The sequence below is a fragment of the Penicillium citrinum genome (assembly GCF_028827155.1).
Source record: "Penicillium citrinum strain IBT 23319 chromosome Unknown utg000007l:1.0-2040159.0:1.0-2041076.0, whole genome shotgun sequence".
NCBI lineage: Eukaryota > Fungi > Ascomycota > Eurotiomycetes > Eurotiales > Aspergillaceae > Penicillium > Penicillium citrinum.
The window spans coordinates 1087966-1107936 of record NW_026622692.1 but is presented as its reverse complement, the minus strand read 5'-3'; the positions used below and the strand labels follow the sequence as shown (position 1 = coordinate 1107936).

At 48.7% G+C, this 19971-nt stretch overlaps 6 protein-coding genes across 6 annotated transcripts; 4 read left to right on the top strand and 2 right to left on the bottom strand.

Moving 5' to 3' along the window:
* Positions 1-166: 166 nt before the first annotated feature.
* On the top strand, positions 167-1607 carry N7469_008079 (cation diffusion facilitator family transporter; the record flags this gene model as incomplete). The annotated part of the gene is made up of 2 exons (XM_056646997.1): positions 167-1304; positions 1366-1607. 2 exons carry the CDS (start codon positions 167-169, stop codon positions 1605-1607), a joined length of 1380 nt encoding a protein of 459 aa, XP_056498548.1.
* A 420-nt stretch (positions 1608-2027) lies between these two features.
* N7469_008078 (pentachlorophenol 4-monooxygenase) lies at positions 2028-3578 on the top strand (the record flags this gene model as incomplete). Its single annotated transcript, XM_056646996.1, has 1 exon — positions 2028-3578. The coding sequence occupies one exon, from the start codon at positions 2028-2030 to the stop codon at positions 3576-3578; it is 1551 nt and encodes a 516-aa protein (XP_056498547.1).
* A 375-nt stretch (positions 3579-3953) lies between these two features.
* N7469_008077 (uncharacterized protein) lies at positions 3954-6963 on the bottom strand (the record flags this gene model as incomplete). The annotated part of the gene is made up of 2 exons (XM_056646995.1): positions 3954-6664; positions 6729-6963. 2 exons carry the CDS (start codon positions 6961-6963, stop codon positions 3954-3956), a joined length of 2946 nt encoding a protein of 981 aa, XP_056498546.1.
* Positions 6964-9427: 2464 nt separating this feature from the next.
* N7469_008076 (aminotransferase-like domain-containing protein) lies at positions 9428-10964 on the bottom strand (the record flags this gene model as incomplete). Its single annotated transcript, XM_056646994.1, has 3 exons — positions 9428-9884; positions 9994-10379; positions 10485-10964. The coding sequence occupies 3 exons, from the start codon at positions 10962-10964 to the stop codon at positions 9428-9430; spliced, it is 1323 nt and encodes a 440-aa protein (XP_056498545.1).
* Positions 10965-12473: 1509 nt separating this feature from the next.
* On the top strand, positions 12474-15246 carry N7469_008075 (uncharacterized protein; the record flags this gene model as incomplete). The annotated part of the gene is made up of 2 exons (XM_056646993.1): positions 12474-13017; positions 13145-15246. The coding sequence occupies 2 exons, from the start codon at positions 12474-12476 to the stop codon at positions 15244-15246; spliced, it is 2646 nt and encodes an 881-aa protein (XP_056498544.1).
* A 1137-nt stretch (positions 15247-16383) lies between these two features.
* N7469_008074 (ankyrin repeat protein) lies at positions 16384-19764 on the top strand (the record flags this gene model as incomplete). The annotated part of the gene is made up of 1 exon (XM_056646992.1): positions 16384-19764. One exon carries the CDS (start codon positions 16384-16386, stop codon positions 19762-19764), a length of 3381 nt encoding a protein of 1126 aa, XP_056498543.1.
* Positions 19765-19971: the final 207 nt, after the last annotated feature.

Sequence of the window (19971 nt, the reverse complement as noted above, 5' to 3'; positions counted from 1 at the left end):
ATAAGCACAGCCCCAAAAGAAAAAAAAAGGGCGGCCGTTCAACTTCACCTTTTTTCATTCTCCGCAATTTACACAACCCCCCTTGCACCCTCGCACCCTCCTTTATACCCTTTCCCTCCATTCCGATCCTGCCGGCGACTAGCAGGCACGTAGTACTTCATCCATCATGGAAGAACATCTACGTCAAAGTATCTCCAACCACCCCCATGCTTTCCAGCATTTCCACAGCAGCTCCCCCCACTCGTCACACCGATCTCAAGACAGAATGACTCCGCGCTCTCACCATGAAGGCCATTCCACGGCTCTCGAACAAGAAAACGACATGAGCCAGAACCGCCGTAACAGTTCCGATGAGGAGGGTGCCCCTCCCCCTCGATACACACCCGACACCGACCCGTTCCATCTAGCGTCCAAGATAAAGAGTGAGGAGGAAATCCGACAAATCAAAGCGAACACAGGTCGAAAACGCGACTCGGTCTCGAAAACACCCAAAATGATCGAAATGGTTCGCAGTACAGGAGCTCGAGGCAGAAATGCCCTGACAACCCGAAAACTGCAAAACTTCTACGAAGACCAAAACGAGAATATCGAGCGCATGCTCAAGCCCGTCGAGGAACATGTTCGAGAAGCGCGAGACTTGAACGAGGAGAATAGTCTTAAATACAAGATTGCCGTCTACGCCAGTTTTGCTGCCAATGTTATTCTTTGCGTGGTGCAGGTTTATGGTGCCGTTGCTTCCGGCTCACTATCCCTGTTCACCACTATGGCGGACGCTATCTTCGACCCCATGTCCAATTTGACTTTGCTCCTTTGTAATAAGGCTGTCAACCGTGTTGATCCTCGCAAGTTTCCGGCTGGTAAAGCGCGTATCGAGACTGCGGGTAATATTTGCTTCTGCTGTCTTATGACTGCCGTTTCGTTCATCATTATTGCCTTCTCTATTCGTGAGATTGTTGAGGGATCCGATACGCTTACCTCCGAATTCCATCTCCCTTCGATTATTGCGGTGTCAGTTGCTTTTTTCACTAAGCTTGCGCTGTTCATCTATTGCTTCGCTCTGCGCAATCAAGTTTCCCAGATCCGCATTCTGTGGGAAGACCACCGCAATGATTTACTCATCAACGGTATCGGTGTGATGACTTCTATTCTGGGAAGTAAGGTCCGTTGGTGGATCGATCCAATGGGTGCCATCATTTTGTCGGTGATCGTCAGTGGGCTGTGGCTGCACTCTGCCTATGGCGAGTTCCAATTGTTGATTGGTGTCACCGCGGATACTAAGATGCAGCAGCTCATTACTTACATTGGTAAGATGACCCCTTTTGCATTATTCTTATTCCCTTATGTATTGATACTAATTTTCTACAGCCATGACTCACTCGCCTCTCATCACGGCTATTGACACCGTTCGGGCTTATACATCTGGCCCTCGTCTTCTCGTCGAAGTCGACATTGTCATGGAGGCCAATGAGAGTCTGCGTGCCACTCACGATGTCGCTGAGGAACTGCAAATCAAACTCGAGTCTCTTCCGGATGTGGAGCGGGCTTATGTGCACGTTGATTACGAGACCACCCATAAACCTGAGCACTTCTTGAAGAAGGAACTTTAATCAGCTTTACGACTTAAATTTACCATAGCATAACTTTTAAATGAGCTTATTGTTTAGCCTGAATTGTGTAATATTGGCGTTTTTCTTGGAAATATCACTTTGTTCACGTGCAGCCTACCAACTTAGACCTTGATAGTAAGATGTTCATACTAATTTTAATAAAAATAATTTTAACTGCTCCATTTCAAAAGGTTGGCCCTGAGATACCCCTCATGTATTCCACTCTTCACCATTCTATTCCACGGTTCTTGCAAAGAAGAATCTCGGACTATACAAAACCCCGAGCTAGCTTTGCGCTCGGGCGACTGCAAAACCCGAGCAAAAAGGAGTGGAGACTGACCGAATACCTACTTAAAATATCCAACAAAGCCTTTAAGAAATACACCTACTCTTTCACTTGAAGGTTTACTCTGCCAAAAAATGACAAAATTATACGACGTCGTCATCGCCGGCGCCGGTCCAGTCGGCCTCTTCCTAGCCTGCGAATTGAGTCTCCGACAAATCTCTGTCCTAATACTCGAACGAAACACTCAACAAGAATCACCATGGAAAATCGAACCCCTCGGACTCCGCGGATTAAACACTCAATCCGTCGAAGCATTTCATCGCCGCGGATTACTAGATAAACTCTTCAACATGAAAGATAGAAACGAATATCCCGGTCAAACGCCCAAGAAACCGGGTTTCCAATTCGGCGGCCACTTCGCCGGTTTAAAGATTAATGCTAATCAGCTTGATCTTACACGCTGGAAATACCGTCTACCAGGTCCGGCACTTAGTCCTGGACCGACGAGTATGCATCAGATTGAGAAGATACTTACTTCCCGCGCGGAGAGTCTAGGCGTGAAGATTCTGAGAGGGTACGCTGTGAATTGTATCTCAGAAGATGAAAGACTTGTCACTATTGGAACGAAAAATAACCGATCCTTCCGAGGGAAATGGTTAGTTGGCTGTGACGGGGGACGAAGTCTCGTTCGAAAAGAAGCTGGATTTGAATTCCGAGGAACAGAGGCGAAATTAACCGGATACGCTACTCATATCGAGATAGATGGACGTGAGAAGTTAAAACCAGGCTTTAATGTTTCTCGAACGGGCATGTATATTAATGTACCGAATGGGGCATTTCATCTCATGGATTTCGATGAGGCTTCTTTTGATCGGGCTCGGGATATAACGAAGGAGCATCTTCAGGATGTACTCAACAGAGCTATTGATCGGACAGATATAAAGATTACAAAAGTTCATCTTGCTTCATCTTATACGGATCGATCCATGCAGGCGACGAAATATCGTCGGAACCGCGTTCTTCTCGCGGGTGATGCAGCGCATATTCACTCGCCTCTTGGAGGGCAGGGATTGAATCTTGGATTAGGCGATGCCATGAATTTAGGTTGGAAGTTAGCGGCTACGGTCCGGAAGGAAGAAAATCAGGAAGAAGTCGGTGATCTCTCTTTACTTGATACGTATCAAAGTGAGAGGTATCCGGTTGCAGAGTGGGTTCTTGATTGGACTCGTGCTCAAGTTACAGCCCTAAAACCCGATGCCTTTGGACGAGCTACGCGGAAATTAATGGAGGATCTTATCCAAACGGATGACGGGGCGAATTTATTCCTTGATCGGATTTGGGGATTATCGCAACGGTATACTCTCGGTGAAGAACCTCGACATGCGCACCCTTTGGTTGGATGTAGTTCGCCTGATTTTGAGCTGGGAGATGGGTCGAGGCTTGGGCAGAAGTTGGTGGGAGGTCGGGGTTTACTTCTTGATTTTGGGAGGAATAGTGAGCTGCAGACGTTAGTTGAGGGGGATTATGCGGGCAAGGTGGATTTTCTCAGGGCAGATGCGAAGGAGAAGTGTGGTTTGGGTGCTTTGTTGGTTAGACCTGATGGAGTGGTGGCATGGGTGGTTGAGGGAGATGCGAAGCCTGATATTGATGCTGCAAAAGCTGCGTTGGAAGAGTGGTTTGCATGAGTTTAGTGACTCACATATTTTATAAAGTACTTTACCTGTGAAATCTTGAAAACAATATGGTTCTAAGCTGCTAAGCTATGTCTTCAGTAGGAGAAAATAATGGCATTTACTCATTGCATTGATCACACATCTATTATTGATCTCATCATTCCGGTGGTATCAAACGAAACCCTCCAAGTGGGTTAGTCAAAACATCCGCCCATAGAGTCCGGAATAATCTAAAGAATAAAAAGTTGAAAAAAAAAGTGAAATAACAGTCCTCAATCCAGAAACAAAGGAATGAGGAAGCGGAATGATGAACAGGGCGAAAACAGTTTGAATAGAATAAGATATTGGGAGAGGAAGGAAGCGTCAATTGTGAGCCGAGTCTTGAACTTAGACAGTTTGCTCAAAGAGCGCAATTGTTGAGCAGAAGTTGCTCGTGTTCTCATTCTCTGGTACTATGCTCTTGCCATTGGAAGATGTGACCATGTTGACGGCGGCCTTAGTGCTGAGACCATAGATGTGGACATCAGAGCAGTCGACCTCGACCATGTTCTCCTGGCAGTCCTCGGAGTTGAGGCAGGATTGGCCGTAGTTCTCGAAGAAGCTGTAGAGACCAGCACCGTAGATGTAAAGGTCCTTCGAGTCAAGAACACGGAGACCCCAAGCCTTGCGGCAGGACGCGGTCTTACAGGTGGAGAAGTCAGGGTCATTCCAGCTCTTCTGAGGGGTGTATGGGACCAGAGCGGTAGGGTTGGACTGGTAGTAAGGGGTCTCAGTTTGGATGAGACCCATGAAGACATTCTGGGCACTGGAAACTTGGTAGTTGTACAGCTGGTGGTGCTCAGAAGAGGTTCCCCACAGCCAGACGGGGCCTTGAGACTCAATCAGGACACCACGGCCAGTGAAGATGTTGATCTGGGAGTGATCGTCAAGGTCGAGCTCGTGATCGGCAGTCCAGTACCAGTTGTTCTCAAGGTAGGCACTGGCCTTCTCAGTGACGTGGAGGAGCATGAAGGCAGCAGTGCACTCCTTCTTGGGGCTAGTCTTGGCCTTGGGGGTCTTCTTGCAAGTGTCGCTTTGGAGACCAGTGCCAGCAGCGCCACCGATACGGAAGTGGACGTCCCACATACCAGCAGATCCCTGGGAGGAGGCAGCGATGTTCCATTCCATCAGAATGGCGCCGGCAGTCGGGCCCTTGGTGGTAATGATAAGGTCGCTCATTTCAACGGAGCCAGACTGGCCCTTCTCGCCAACCTGGAAGACAGGAACGGGGTTCTCTGCGTCCTCGAACTTAGAGCCGTGTGCCATGAGCATAGGCCAAACTTCACCAGTGATGCGAATGTTCTTAGGAACCTTGATCGTGGAGGTGATCACATAGGCACCGTGGTCGAAGTAAACGATCTGGTCAGCAGTAGCGCTGTCGAAGATCTTCTGGATGGCCTTGGTGTCATCGGTGGTTCCATCACCCTTGGCACCAGCAGATTTGACACTGATGAAAGAGGAAGCAGGAACATCCTCGTAGAGGGGCTTGGAGCGCTCAAAGACAGCGCCATCCTTGAGGAGATCCTCGGGCTTGTTGGAGGACTTGAGCGGAGCCTGAGTGCGACCCTTAGTGACAGATTGGTTAGCACTGCAAGTACCTTCGCTGCTGCTGGATCCGGATCCAGAAGAGCTTGAGCTGGTGCTCTGAGTGGTCATGGAGCTAGTGGTAATGCTACCGGAGCCCTGTCCAGAGCCAGAGCCAGAGCCAGAGCCAGAGCCAGAGCCAGAGCCAGCAGTGGGCTGGACAATGGAAACCTCGCTGGGAGACGTTTCAGACTCGCTTGGGACCTGGCTTGGTTGAAGGACAGGTGTGGCCTGGGTTGCGACCTCGGGGGTGGATGCAGGGAGCTGGTAGGTTCCGGTAGACCCAACAACGATAGACAGCAGACTGTTAACAGTATCGGGAACAGATGAAGGACCCATCGCGAGAGTACGGTCGGCACTGTCGGTACCAGATGGCAGTGACGGAGTAGCCTGGGCATTGGTTGCAGCAGACGACGGAATCTCAGCTACGGATTGCGGCACGTTGCTGGCGAGAGTGCTGGCAGAGCCAGCGTTGGAGGCAGCACAAGCACTGACAGTGTGCGTCACAGTCTTGACAACAGTGACAACATCCTCGTCATCATCGGACTCGGGCTGATAAGCACGCTTGCTAGCTGCTGATTCGGGAGAATAGGTGTTGCCCTGAACCCAGTTCTTGACAACCGATCCACCCTCAAGGATAGAATCACCATCGACACCCTTGACAGCAGTCTTGGAGCCGGAGAAATCGACGTTGTCAAGAACGAGGGTGCCACCACCAATGGGGACACTCTCCTTGTTCCAAGCAGTGACAATACCGGTGGGAGTGTTGGTGAGCTTGCTGTCAAGCATCATCACGGATCCAACAGTCTGATTGCTAGGAGAGGTGGACATGTTCAGACCAACTTCACAGTTGTTGATGGCGAGAGACTTGAAGGTCCAGGCCCAGTTCCAGTTCATGAAGATAGCAGTCTGGCAATCATTGAAGGTAAGGTTGCGAGTGGTGAACTGCTGGTTACCGAGGAACATTCCGTAGTTACCACCGTTGAAAGTGAGATCAGACATGAAACCACCAGAGCCATTGTCCATGAAGATACCCTGCTGTTTGTTGGCGGCACCACCACCCTTGACCATCTCGAAGCGGATGTTCTGCAAGCTGGTGGCTTGACCGACCTGCCAATGGATACCAGCCCCAGCGCCCTTGGGAACCTCAGTGAGATCAATGACCAAGTTACGAATAGCACGGAAGAAGTTGTTTTGGTTGGTGAACCAGTTGTCGCCATTGTCCTCATAGGGATCAGCATCAATCACGGCCATACCAGCGAAGGCTGCGGTAGCCTTGATGACAGGAAGATCAACGGCATCACCAACGATTTGGGTGTAGTAGTACTGAACAATAGGTTTCGAGACCTTGTAGGTACCAGGAGGGAAATACACGAGAGCAGGAGATGTGGTGGTCGAATCACAGCCCTTACCGCAACGACCGCCAGACGAGATCGCCTTGTTGATGGCAGCGGTATCATCGGTAGTACCATCACCTAGTCCGTCATGCAATTAGTATGAAATTGCTTCCAATACTTCCATCTACTCGTCTGAACTCACCCTTTGCGCCGAACTCCTTGACGTTACGGAAAACTTGATAATCGGCGTTCTTGTTGAAGGCAGCGACTCCTTGGCGTTTGATATTGCCAACCCAGTAATTCGAGGCCGTGCTTTCAGTAGATGCAAGTTTGATGGCGTTGGGAGTAACAGGTTTAGCGCCAACAATGGCAGTTGGGAGGCCGAGAAGCAAGAAGATATGGGCGATAAACACCATGATGGAGGTTTGGAAGATCATTTCGAAGATGAATAATTCGCTGATCCGGCAGCGAAGATCTCTGGTGGATTGGAATCTAGAGAGTAATAGACCTGTGGGATGAAACGAATTCAGTCACCAGTACTGAATAGTTGCAAGGGAAAAAACGACGCTGGAACCAGCAGCGATCGTAATGTAATGAGAGAAGAAGATGCGAATGCAAGAAAATTGGAGGAAAACAAAAGATGAAAAAGAAAGTGTCAAGTGAATCTGCGCAGGGCAACTTCGGCCGGAGTTGTTTTTTTTTTTGTAGACTCAAAGTGACCAGGGCAGATCAACTGCAAAGGAGTGGAGTAAACAAAGAGAGAGTGTGAGTGACAATGAGATTCAAATCAGAATCACAACAATACGCAAAGAAAAAGAATGGATGAAAAGGAACAAAAAATAACATAACCATGAAAGAGATTCAAAAAAAAAAGAAAAGGGAGATCTGCTAGGATGATAAATAAAGGTGGACTCACCCTTCAATAGTGGCTTTTTTAGGAGATCACCAATTGTCTCCACTGGTAATTCTGTATAATTTGGTCACAATTGTAATATCCCGGTAATTGTCCACTGCGAATCTCCCTCACTCATCCACTTCAGCGCCTATCAGACTCCGCGGTGCCTGACAATCCACTGACGTCCGCCAATTGCAGACCAGCGCGGGCGTATCGCCTACAACGCTTGAAACGCGATGGTCAAAAGATGAAACGCTGAAGGAGTCGATCGCAAAGCCTAGTGTTGCAGATTCACAGGTGGAAACACTCGTCGACTCTTGAAATTGAGTATACACTGGGTAAAATAAGTGAATGGATACTCCAATGAACTCGTCAATACCCCACGAAAGAGACTGGACTCGAGAAGAATTGGGCAAAAGGGTCGCCAATCGCCCGGGATTGGGGTTCTACGCGCTATATACCATGTTTACTCTTTCTCTCTCTCTCTCTCCCCCTCCCTCTCTCTATCTCTCTCTCTCTCCTGGTTCACCCTTCCATAACAGGGTCTGGCAGATCGTCCATTCCATCCATCTTGGATTTTTTCTGGTCGCATGGGAAGATCCCTGGAACTCGTCACCTCCGCTGCCTCCCAGGGATAAGGGTAATCAGACGACAAGGTCAACAATAGTACGGACATGGCATGGGCATAAGCAGGGGAATTGCATACTATGCTGCACAGGAACAAGATGTGGACCATCATTCTCTGGTATGGAAACAATCCTGAGTTGCCCCCTCCACAGAAGGTCCGTGGTGGAGCCACCCCTTTGTCGATTTACATCCCGTACAGTAGAGACTACATTACGGAGATGTGGATGTGCCAGCACCAAGCACTGAATCTGTGCGCGTGTCTAGGCCCTGCAGCAGTAATTCAATTCCAAGATATCAGGGACTCGGCACGTTGGTACTCTGATCATGTCTATTTCGGGGAATTCGACTCTATCACGATGGGCGCGTGGCTGTTTTCCTGTTGGTCGCGCTGTCTCGCGGGGATGTCGCGTAGAACGGGGTCCCACGTCAGGCATGCGGTTGTCAGGTCGTCACATTCCATTATGACAAGGTCTCGGAAGTGACATTCCTGATGACGATGGGCCAAGCTCTGCGCAGTCGTCGTCAATGCGTTTGGAATCTGCCGAGACAAAAAATTCCCGTCTGACGCCGTGACAGGTCACCGCGCGGAGTACGGAGTACAGTAGCCGGCAATGGCGAAAACGAAGATGAAGGCAAATAATTAGAACCGGCCAAGCTTTCCCCCCCTGAAGGAGAAGACCCGCTTGGGTGGGAATTGGTGTACTATGTAGTCGGAGATGGTCCTGTTTAGTCCAAAGCCTTTCAAGGATCTGCCGTGGTCTCCGCCAATCACTGCACTTTAAGTATGTACAGTCATAGTACACTGCAGTGACTTAATCATGGATGTAGTAATTATTCAGTTAGAATAGTCTTCGAGAATAAAAAGTTGAATGGCTCAACTTTAAGCTGCTCAGATTCTTAAAATCTGCGGACTCATTCCTTACTTTGAAAATTTTCAATTCCTGAATCGTCAGTCGGGACATAATAGTAGTCTTCTCTGGTAGAAATATATATTGTACTTCTATATTCACTCCCAGATTTCTACTTGGAAGTAGAAATCCCCTTTAAGTTGGACGCCAATCGTTAAGTCTTCGCAGTTCCATTCTTCAAATTCACCTCAATTCAAGTAATAGTAAGTATATGGTAGGTACCATACGTATATAGTGTTGGCGTACTAATTCATTTTTGTGGAACTGTTCATAGTTCGGCCGTGGTGTGCCCTTGGATTGTATATGGCAGATGCCTACTGAGCATTATTTACCACTGGCTAAATAGAAACCGATGCTAATGCTATGCTGTGATATATATCTCTCCTCATATAATACACCAACTCTTAATTTATGGCGGTGCATGAACTGCCACGCGTCCCTTCACCAAATAATATGCAACGTGAGACTAGTTCACTTTGACTGCAACGCCCGTTGAAGAACGCGTGAAAGCCTACGCACTCCCTCAGTCAGGTGACGCGGCTCTTCCCATGCAAAACACAATCGAATATGACTAGCAAATCGGTCGACCACAGCATGAGGATCTCCTTGAACTTCGAAAAGAGTACCAGGCGCCAAACGCAAATTTTCTTCCTGCTGCGCACGCGCCACAATATCTCCAGCACGAAGTGGAGAAGGGATACTAATCCACATAAAATACCCGCCGGCTACAGTTGTTGAAGCCTGGGCAATTGTTACCCCAAGTGGTTCCAAGTGCTCTCGTACAGCGGACAATAGCAAGTGGTATCGTTCCGCATAGGCCGGCTGCAAAACGTGGCGGATATGGTTTTCCAGAAACCCCGAAGGCAGCAATTGATCGATAATGGTAGAGGATAATTGGCTTGCGCAACCTCCAGACCGGGAGCAACCTCTAAACGTAGAATGAAAAATTAGACGTCAGCTTATGTATGTCGACCGTTGGATCGGCGCGTTCGAGACAACACATAAAAATGAGCTGAAAGTGAGGCATTTGTACATACACCTGCGATACTCCGTAAGCAATTTTGTCCGACGCTTCGACCCATCCTGTACGGGCTCCTGGCCCGAGCAATTTACTAAAACTTCCATTGCTAATTGCATGACCCCATTCATCGACTGGGCCACCGTCTAAATAACCGTCCACGTCGACCAACCGAGGTGCGCATGCTCGATCTGGAGATGTCAACTCACCCCCCGGTGTCGCCGACCATTGTAGAAAATCGTAGACATCATCTGTAACCAACAACGCATCGTACGTACGAGCCAGACGAACAAGGCGCTCTCGATGGCCCAGCGACATAATCTTCGTCGCCGGATTGGAGAAGGTGGGGACAGCATAGATGATATACTTGTAGATCTTTCGCCATGGCCGCGGAGGCTTAATTGTCTATTACCATGATAAGTTAGTGTTCAAGTTTCAGGCATTCCCTAGCATGCAATACTGTATGTTGTCGCAGCTGTCATCTTTGCTTAGTAGTAATGATGTATGTACCGGCTCTAAATTTCCGTCAGCCTCAGCCTTGGCTTCCGCCGTGCGCAAGGCATTCTCGAGGTAATCCAAATCAATCCCCTCCTCATCCTCCGGCACTCTACGGGTCTGGTGCGCGAACCCTGCATCATCTACCATGCGACCTGCAAGATGATAGGTGGGATCAACCATAAAAACATTCCGCGTGTATAATGGGTCGGTGAAGACGTGTAGGATGCATGCGAGGCTCTGACTAGCCCCGCCGGTGATGCATATGCGGTGAGGCGTAATCGGACGGTGGGGGCGATAAAAGGTATTGAGCCACTGGGCTATGTGTATGCGAAGTGATTCAGGGCCTTCATCAGGTCCATAGAGTAAGGCAGGATTGGCGATTGAAGGGTCAGTCAGCACAGTTGTGGCGGAGCGGAGTAGATCGGGGGCGGGGAGGAGCGCGGGGTTCGGCCAGCCAGTAAGTAGATCAATGGGTTCGGTGGGCACAGCCATGATATGAGATGGGCGAATGAAGGTGAATTGGAGAGAGAGAGAGAGAGGTGTGTGTGTGTGTATGTACAGTATGTATGTACAGCATGAATTGGTGGAAATGGATAACGTCAATCAGAGACATTAAAGTGGGTTGTTGGTATCCAAGATTGGAGAAGAAGTGGAAGCGAAAGCGGAACCAACCAAAGAAAGAGGGGCATTAGCTAGAAGCAACCTTGGAAGTCGACGAGTCGGGGATATTTCGAGTCCGAGTGCCTGAAGGTTCCATGGTAGTACTGCAAGTAGAGTGCATACATATTTACTGTCAGGTACTAAATTGTAGTCTACGGTAATACACCTAGCTGGGGAGCTAGTTAACTACGGTAACTTAAACTCTGAGCATTGACAGATGAATATTTATAGAGTATGGACAAGGATTATAATTACAGTACATACATATAAGAAAATATTAAAGGATGATTGGATTATCGGATTGCCAAGAGATGAAAATCTCCCTCGGCGAGGCGGCGCGGCAAGCGTGGTAGCTGAGAAGTTGTTCATTGGTTATGCTTGCTATGCAATGACTGTATACAGGTGTGTACAATGCACATTCTCACGAGTATGCACTCGCTAGTACAATGTTGGTTAGTACCACATTACAGTAGTATGTACCTACACCAGGCAGAATTGATGGGTCACTGACCTTTTTGATTATTGCCTGCAGGCCAGCCTGACACACCACAATCGACTCTTCACAATGAATACTATTCATTAGTAGGGAAAAAGACAAAGAAGAGAAAAAAAGCAAACAGGAAAGATAATATTCTCTAATAATGAAATCATGAATATAATCTACATCAAACAATCAGTATACGATCATATAATCACTACTATGTATGTTCATCGTGTACAGTCCAGTGTACTCTGTACTAATAAATAGTCTGGTTCCACCGGCGGCCAAGGAACCCATCAGCGGCGGAGTTATTATTGGCATTTGGGAAGAACCTGATCGAAGCCAGTCTAGTCCGAAAGGAAGAGAAGAAACAGAAAAAAAAAAGGATAAAAAAAAAGAAATAAAATAGGGAAAACCCCATCTTATCAACTCTTTTAGTGTTCTTGATATTTTCCTCTTCTTTTTCACAGTTCACCTGCCCCTGAAACTATTCTTTAAGTCACTGCCAACTCCATTCCCAACCGCCGTTTCTTCCGGCCATTCTTCTCTGTCAATCCCTCCTGCCGATCCATTCCCGCCGACCTCCCCTTGTGTTCCTCTCCTCTCTTCCACTTCTCCCCTCCCCTCCCAAACCCCAATCCCAATTACCATCTCATCACATCAGCTGCCACTCTTCTCCATTCCTCCCATGCCTGGCAGCGCCTAACTCTTTTCGTCCTTCTTTTTGCTTTTTGCTTTCCCTTCAATACAGCTCCTCCCGTAACCTCCTGTCTCTCTACCAAATTCTCTCTCTTCCCCCCCCTCTCCTCTCCCCTCCCCTCATCCTCCCTCTTACCCCCCCCCAAAAGACATCTGGAACGATGTTGTCGGCTCCCGTTAAATCGGCGAAGCGCATCTCTTCCCTCTTCTCTTTGGGTTCGCATAGTAAGGACCAGAATTCAAATGGGTCTCCAGCACCATCACCAGGGTTGAACTCGCCCTCGGATTTCTCGCAGGAACGTCGCCGTCGCCGAAGTAGCTCCCGGCCTACTCGCCATGTATCAACTCCGAATGCTGTCTATTCTTCGGAACCGAGAACTGTGCCTCCCCCAGAGCCCTTCGATCTGCCACCACCGCCATCATTGTTGGCAGTCAACCATGATCTTGCCAGCAGTGCTCCCAGCTCCCCGGTCGATCGGCCCCGGAGCAGGGGCCGGGAGATGAGTCGCCCCTCGAGTTCCGCCGGATTGGCAATTCCCGGCTCTGCGCCAGACTCTCGCCCAAGCACGCCATCAAAACGTCGCAGTTGGATGCCGGGAATGAATGCGAGATCTCGAGCCGGGTCAATGGATAAGCGTACTCCCATGCCATCACTACCGGCAGCTTGGATTGCGGGTCTGGATCAAAAGGTCGTCTATGATATGGGTCCCCCTCGCGAGGGGTGAACAGGTACGTCAACTACGTGGTGAGGGAAAAGAAAAAAGAAAAAAAAAAAGAAAAGGCAGTAAGGTCGCGATGGGAAAAATGCTAATATATTTGATAAAGATCCCAGAATTATGGAACGAGCAAGGCGACACTTACGTATACTTGTTCCCCCAAAACACCGGCCGACCGGCTTCGTTCAAGGTCGATTCGACCATCTTCGCCGAATCTCCCTCTCTGAATCAGATCTGCCGTGGAGGTGAATCAAGACTCAATGGCCTCGAGCAACCCACGCGTTCGCTTTCGCTCGGCAACCCCATGTCGCCCCCTTTGACACCGCAGGATCGGTTGGCGGACAACGACAATGATAGTTCGGGCAGCCAGCGGATGGCATTCATGGACGACGCTCCTGACGAGGAACAAGAACTGCATCTCTACCTCCCCATTCCATTGAACAGCGATGTTTCCAGTGCAGGATCCCGCGTTTCTCAAGAAGACACCGAGACTTTGCTTCTCTTCCGCAACTTGTTCGCTTTCCTTCTGGGACAGTCTCTCATCGCTACACCCAAGTCAGCCACCCTTTTTAGTATTTTCATGGATGTCGCCGTGCTGCTGGCACGCTTCGAATTCAGTAACTTGGATGGATCCAACTTCGGTGAGACCGCCACCTCCAGCTTCAGCAACTACTGCGACGAATTGCGTTTGGCCGATGTCCGCAAAAGCCGCGAGAAAACCATTGAGGCTATTGTACTCGGTGAGAGATTGCGGTATTACCCTCTGTATGTAGAGGGATTCGTACACGGTGTTGGTAAACTTGACGAGATCAAACAGCTTCGGAGCCCTAAATTCACCTTTATTCATCCCACCACGCAAAAACGCCTCGAGCGTGGATTCATCGATCTAGACTCTCGTTTGCGCGGTCTCTATGGCAAGCTCGAAGACTTTGATTTCCCCTCGGTGTTCTCTGGCATCGCCAACTCTACCACATCTGCAGAAAGTAAGGTTGTGCGCTTCAAGACCTGGAAGGCTGCCTTCTTGGACTTCCGTCGTTTCACTATGAGTTTTTACCGCACCAAGTACGGCTCTTGGCCACCCAAGGCTCGTTCCAAGAAGAATGAATTTGAAGAAAGTGGTCTCAACCGCCAACTGCTGCTCGACCTCTATCAGGACTTCTGCGATCTCTACGATATGCTGGTCGATCGTACGAATCTCACGACCCGCACCATCGACTCGTCCGGTGCTGGTGGTGACACTACCTCCACAGACCCCAAGGATGTGACTGTCCGCGCTGTTCGCCAGGTCCTCAGCGAATACGACCGTAGTACCCCGCCAGTTTTGCCGCCAATTCCCTTTGATATCCCGCAGATGCCCAACTTGCAGCCTCTGCACCGCAAGCCACTTGATGCGAAGAAGGAGGCCAAGCAGCGTGGTAAGAAACTGAAGAACTCCGACGTCAATGCTGTCCTCATGGGATCGTACACTCGTGAGAGCATTCGCAGCACTCAGTTCATTGAAGAGTTCATGAAATTCGAGCGTCGCTGCGCCAACGGCAAGAGTGTCGACGATCTGGTCGACATGCGTTGTGGTCAATGGATTTTCCTCTACGCTGTTATTCAGTCTATGCCCATGTTGACTGTCGATGTTCCCGATGTGCAATTCACGCAGGGAGTCGAGTACTTCCTTTGCATTGCCCCTCGCGGTGGTGCCCCCTGGATCCAGAACACCGAGAAGACTGCTCGCAGCTGGTTCGGTGTTGCTGGTGGTCAAGGTGTTGTCAGCCTTCCTTCCGACGTGGTCATCAATGGTGTGGAAGGTGTCTATCGCCGTAGTCACTGCTGGCAACTCGCTGAGCAATGGGCCGAAGCTGGCGCCCTTATCCCACCGCCAACTGTCGAAGATGCATATGAAGAGAATGAATCATCCATCTCATCGCCCTACCCGGCTCAGCAGTCCTCTGCCGGTTCCTCTTCTGACCCACAGCCTGGGCCTGGTATGGGAGTTTATGGTGGCCTCACTCCACCTCCACCGGCTATCCCACGTACTCGCTCCCCTGGTGCTGCCAATCGGGCCGAGCATCGCCACTCTATCTACCCCGGTCTGGAAGCATTACCTCTACCAGCAGGCATCGCTCCAATTGAGCCTCCTGCTCGCCCCATCAGTCGCTTTAACCCCAACATGAGCTTCGACGACATCTTGCGGGAGGTTCCCAACAAGAACAAGAAGAAGCATTAAGTTTCACACCCCACATCCCACCTGAAGCATGTATACCTTCATATTATCGATTCGCATGTCGATTTCCCAGAATACCACCCTCCTTTTTTCTTGCCCTCTCTTGTCTACTTTTTTTTTTGGGACTGTCGATAGGCGCATATTTTTGTTTGATAACCGCATTGGGTGGAAAAGGCGCGATGCACATGGAAGGCCAAGAGAACAAAAGCATCTAATTTACATGGAGGGGAGAGCATGGAAGACACACCACACCGGTTCATCATAATTATCAGCATTTCAAGCATGAGCATATCCGTCCACGACGGCCTTGCGTTTTGGTTTTTTTTTTCCATGTGGTCTTTTTTTTTTTTTTTTCTACTCTTTTCCCTTTCCTTTCCCTTTTCGTGCCGGATTCCCCCCCCCTACTTCTCGTAATTTTTTTTCCCTCTCCAATGGAGAACTTATAGAAAATAGAGATTTAATATCTGCAATGCTATGTCTTCTGTGTAGTAAATTGTATGTAGTAAATTGTATGTAGTAAATTGTATGTAGTAAATTGTATGTAGTAAATTGTATGTAGTGTTTGTAGTAATTGTACTTCGTGCCGTTGTGTTTTTAAGCTTCTGCCAACCTCGACGACCCACGGAACCGCCAACATCTCATCCTTTAATTATCAATAATCAAGATCAACTTTGCCTTAGATCACAAAGTAATGTTTCCCCAGCAAACATGATGTGCTTTCCATTCCTGCAGGTATTGTCAGAGAACGGCCATCCTTGCCCGTCCCACCTAGTGGACCACTTAGTGCATCCAAAAAGAGACTGAAGGCAATACGAGGCTGAGGCGCCACCGTCCCGATTCGCGCAAAAGACCCCTTCAGACTCTGTCAGGGGAGACATTGGAAGATGTCGAGTCCTCTACTGCAGATCTTTCCCTTAAATAAATTATATCTCCCCGAAATCTCGACGGTCAGCCACCCTTCACAGAGTAAAGTCTGTGAAGATCAAAGTTCGCTGCTGCACTGCCCGCCTCCCCCATCGTGAGATCAAGCAATTTCTCGCAATAAGCCAGAAAAAAAGACAAACCATGGCCTAACACGCTATCGACGACGAATTGAATTTATACAACTCACCCCCTCTCCGAGCGAGTCTCCCGGCTATCATGCCTCCGTCTCGATCCAGCATGACAAGCGACGGCCACGAAAGGTTGGAGCCGCGTCTGCTGCGGGCGGCGGAGAACGACGATGTCGAATCGCTACAAAGGGTTATCAGTCTTGCCAAGGAATATGGACACTTCAACGATAATTTCCTTCGAATAGCTGTAATGCGCAGCGCGGAACGAGGTTGTATCGCCGCAACAGAATTCCTCCTCAAAATCGGCGCCAAAACCGACGTCGCGGGCAATCGTCTCTCGCCGCTTCTGCGCGCCGTCGAACGGGATCATTACCAAATTGTACGACTTCTACTCGATCATGGCGCTCTATCTGATAGTGCCGATAAAGAAGGACGGACTGCGTTGATGACGGCTGCTTGGAAAAATCATGCTGATGTGCTGCAATTGTTGATTATGCGAGGTGCGAATGTGAATGCGCGCGACCACCGCAAACGAAATGTCTTGCATAATCTAGCAGCTGATAAAGAAAGGAAGTGGGGCTGGGACGATGAAATTGTTCGTTTATTGTTACGGACTGATTGTCAGATTGATGGTGTTGAAGGTCAGGATGAACTTGGTCGGACTCCTTTACATTGGGCTTGCGCGACTGGTAATTGGGGGCTTGCAGAGTTACTACTCACAAGGCCTGATGGACCCAAAGCTAAAATCGATGCGACCGAGTTACGAGGGAAGACTGCTCTGCATATTGCCACTGCGCATGACCGCGTGGATATTGTACAGCTGCTGTTACAACATGATGCTAATGTCAACGCCTGTAGTGATGGCGGTTGGACGCCGCTTCATAATGCTTGTGATAAGGGCTGCGTGGAAATTGTGCAGATTCTCTTACGTGAAAAGGCGCACATAAACAGTCAGTTGTTGAATGGAGTCACCCCACTACACCTTGCTGCCCAAGGTGGCCATCGCGAGGTCGTTGAATGTCTGTTAGAACGCTCGGATTTGAAACGGCGGGTTCGCGATAACTTTGGCAGCACTCCGTTTCTGCGCGCGGCGCAGTGTAAGAGAAGAGACATCGTTCTTCTTTTGGCGCCTTTCAATAATGTCGAGTCTCTATCGGAGGATGTGCGAGATGCAAGTGCTGCATTTGATGCGACGGTTGTTGACTTTGGAAATTTTCATAACGAAAATCGCGTTAAGAAAATGTCGGTGTATAACTTACTTTATGGCCGAGACCCTGAGAATCCGCGCAAACAAGCAGTGACAACGGTACCGGCCGATAGTCGAGCGACTGACTTTCGTTGGATTCATTTACCAGCCAACAACATGGCTTGGGTCGAAGCATTACTCACGAAAAGTTTCATCGAAGAAGGTGCTCATGATGTCGATGGCTTCAAAGGGTTAGAGAAATCCTTCAATTACCAACATCGCGGCCAGAAGATCCATTCGCATTTTATGAGGCCACTTTGTCAGCATACGCCTCGCACAGTATTCCGTCGAAGGGAAGAAGAAAAACAAGAAGAACAATCCGATGCTGGGCATTCGAGTATCGCAGACAACAGCTCAATTACCCGAAAACACAAAGGGTCAAACAGCAAATCGGAGCGTGTCGATGCCCATGACGATCCAAATTCGAACAGAAAAAGTAAAAAGAGCAAAAACAGCAAGACAGGCAGCAATCCTGGTACTCCGAAGAACGAATCTAAAAGCAAATCACCGTGGGGTTCAAGTGATAAACAAGCGCGTTCATCTCTTGCCACATCATCATTATGCAGAGATCATCCAGGACTCGTCTCTGCCTGCAATGTCAATGTGTTCATGCCCTATCTCCATTTCGAGACTGCGGAGAGGCGACAGAGGATGTTGGAAGCTATCCAGCGAGCACAACTGTTAAATCTTCAACCACGCGCGTTGAGACGGACTCGTACTCGAGATGAGATGTTGATTGATGCTCACCTTTCATCATCTACGACTTCACTACATGTCCGTCGAACTTTGGATCAATTTTTCTACCCAAATATCGATACACAGAGTCGCGACCAAGACCAAGTGGTTTATCGATATCAAACCAAGGGACCGGGACGCGAGGGCCCAGATACAGACCCGAAGATCTTTATGGTTGACCAGCTGTGGATGTGGATTTTAGGCACGAACCTGATTGTTACTAGTTTCCCCCAGCGATGGGATCAACCGAAAAATGATCCATTGAATGTATTAGATGGGATCATCGAAGACATCAATTCCAAGACCCGTGAGCCTGTCAAATCGGTGTATGACTTGGCTATTACAATCACAAACCGATGTTCCGGTGTCTTCGATCGTCATCGTCTAGGAGATGATGAATATCAATTTTTGGATATGTTCGAGTCTTCAATCGGTATAGCCACAGATAAAGAGACTCTTCTTTTCAACCGCTTCAACCGAGCCTCTGCACAAGCATCCGACTGGTTGAAGAGTCACCGCAAGCTTAATCCCTTCACTTCAAAGTCAAATGAGAACTTCAAAGAAGATGAACCCTGCGTTGATGATTACTATGACGATGAAGAGCCGCTTTTCGTCGACAGACTGTTGGACATTGGCGAGGAGACTGACCTTCTAGCAGAGACCAAGGATATACGTGATGAGCTCAACATGATTCATGCAGTCTTGGAGCATCAGAAGCATGTCCTATCAGACCTACAAGAGGTGATATGTGAAATATACCACGGGCAACATCGCTCCCAATACGATGTTAAAAAACGGTTCAAAGACCAACAGCGCACAATCGACATGCACCTGAAAGACCTCGATAGAATGGACAAGCAAGCGGAGCGAATTTACCATTCCATTACCGATCTGCTAGATCTGAAACAGAAACACGCCAACGCATTCGAGGCCCGCTTTGCACGCGACCAAGCAGCAGGGACGACACGACAAAGCAAGACAATCATGGTCTTTACCATTGTCACCATCATCTTTCTACCCCTATCATTCATCACGTCCATCTTCACCATCAACATGAAAGAGTTCGACAATCTGAACCTCGGTTACGTGGCGAAATACACTTTCGGAGTTGGCTTCGCCATTTCCATCCCCCTGATTTGGGTTGCACTTACCGTCGATGATATCGGAGACTTCTTTCGCTTTAGTACTCGGCACGGTCGACGTTGGCTTTCACGACGACGACAACAGGCGAAGCCAAAATCGGGAGCAACAGGAGGAGTAGGGCACGGAGATGGGCAATTACAAGCGTTGGAAATTGAAAAGATTCTCAGTATTGCCCGAACTCGACGGAGTGGGGAATTCGAGTATGGGAATAGTTTGTTGCCTACCGTGACGCATGGGACGTCTACTTCGAAAAGACCGGAGATCTATAACGGGCTGGCGAATGGGTCTATTCGGAAGAGTTTTGAGGTACGGAGGAGTGTGGATTATAGGCCTTTTTCGAGATGAAATGGAATGAGGTCAAAGTTTGCTCCATTTGGGTATTCTTGGACATTCGAGAAAATTCGGATATGATAGTTATAGTCCTGATGAAATAATGCATTAATGAACAAAAGTTTATGGAATCATGGATGTACGCTTGCGAATGCTGTCTTTTCAAAATGGAGGGGAAAAAAACAAATTGAATAAAGAGAAGAAAAATGACACCGAATGAAC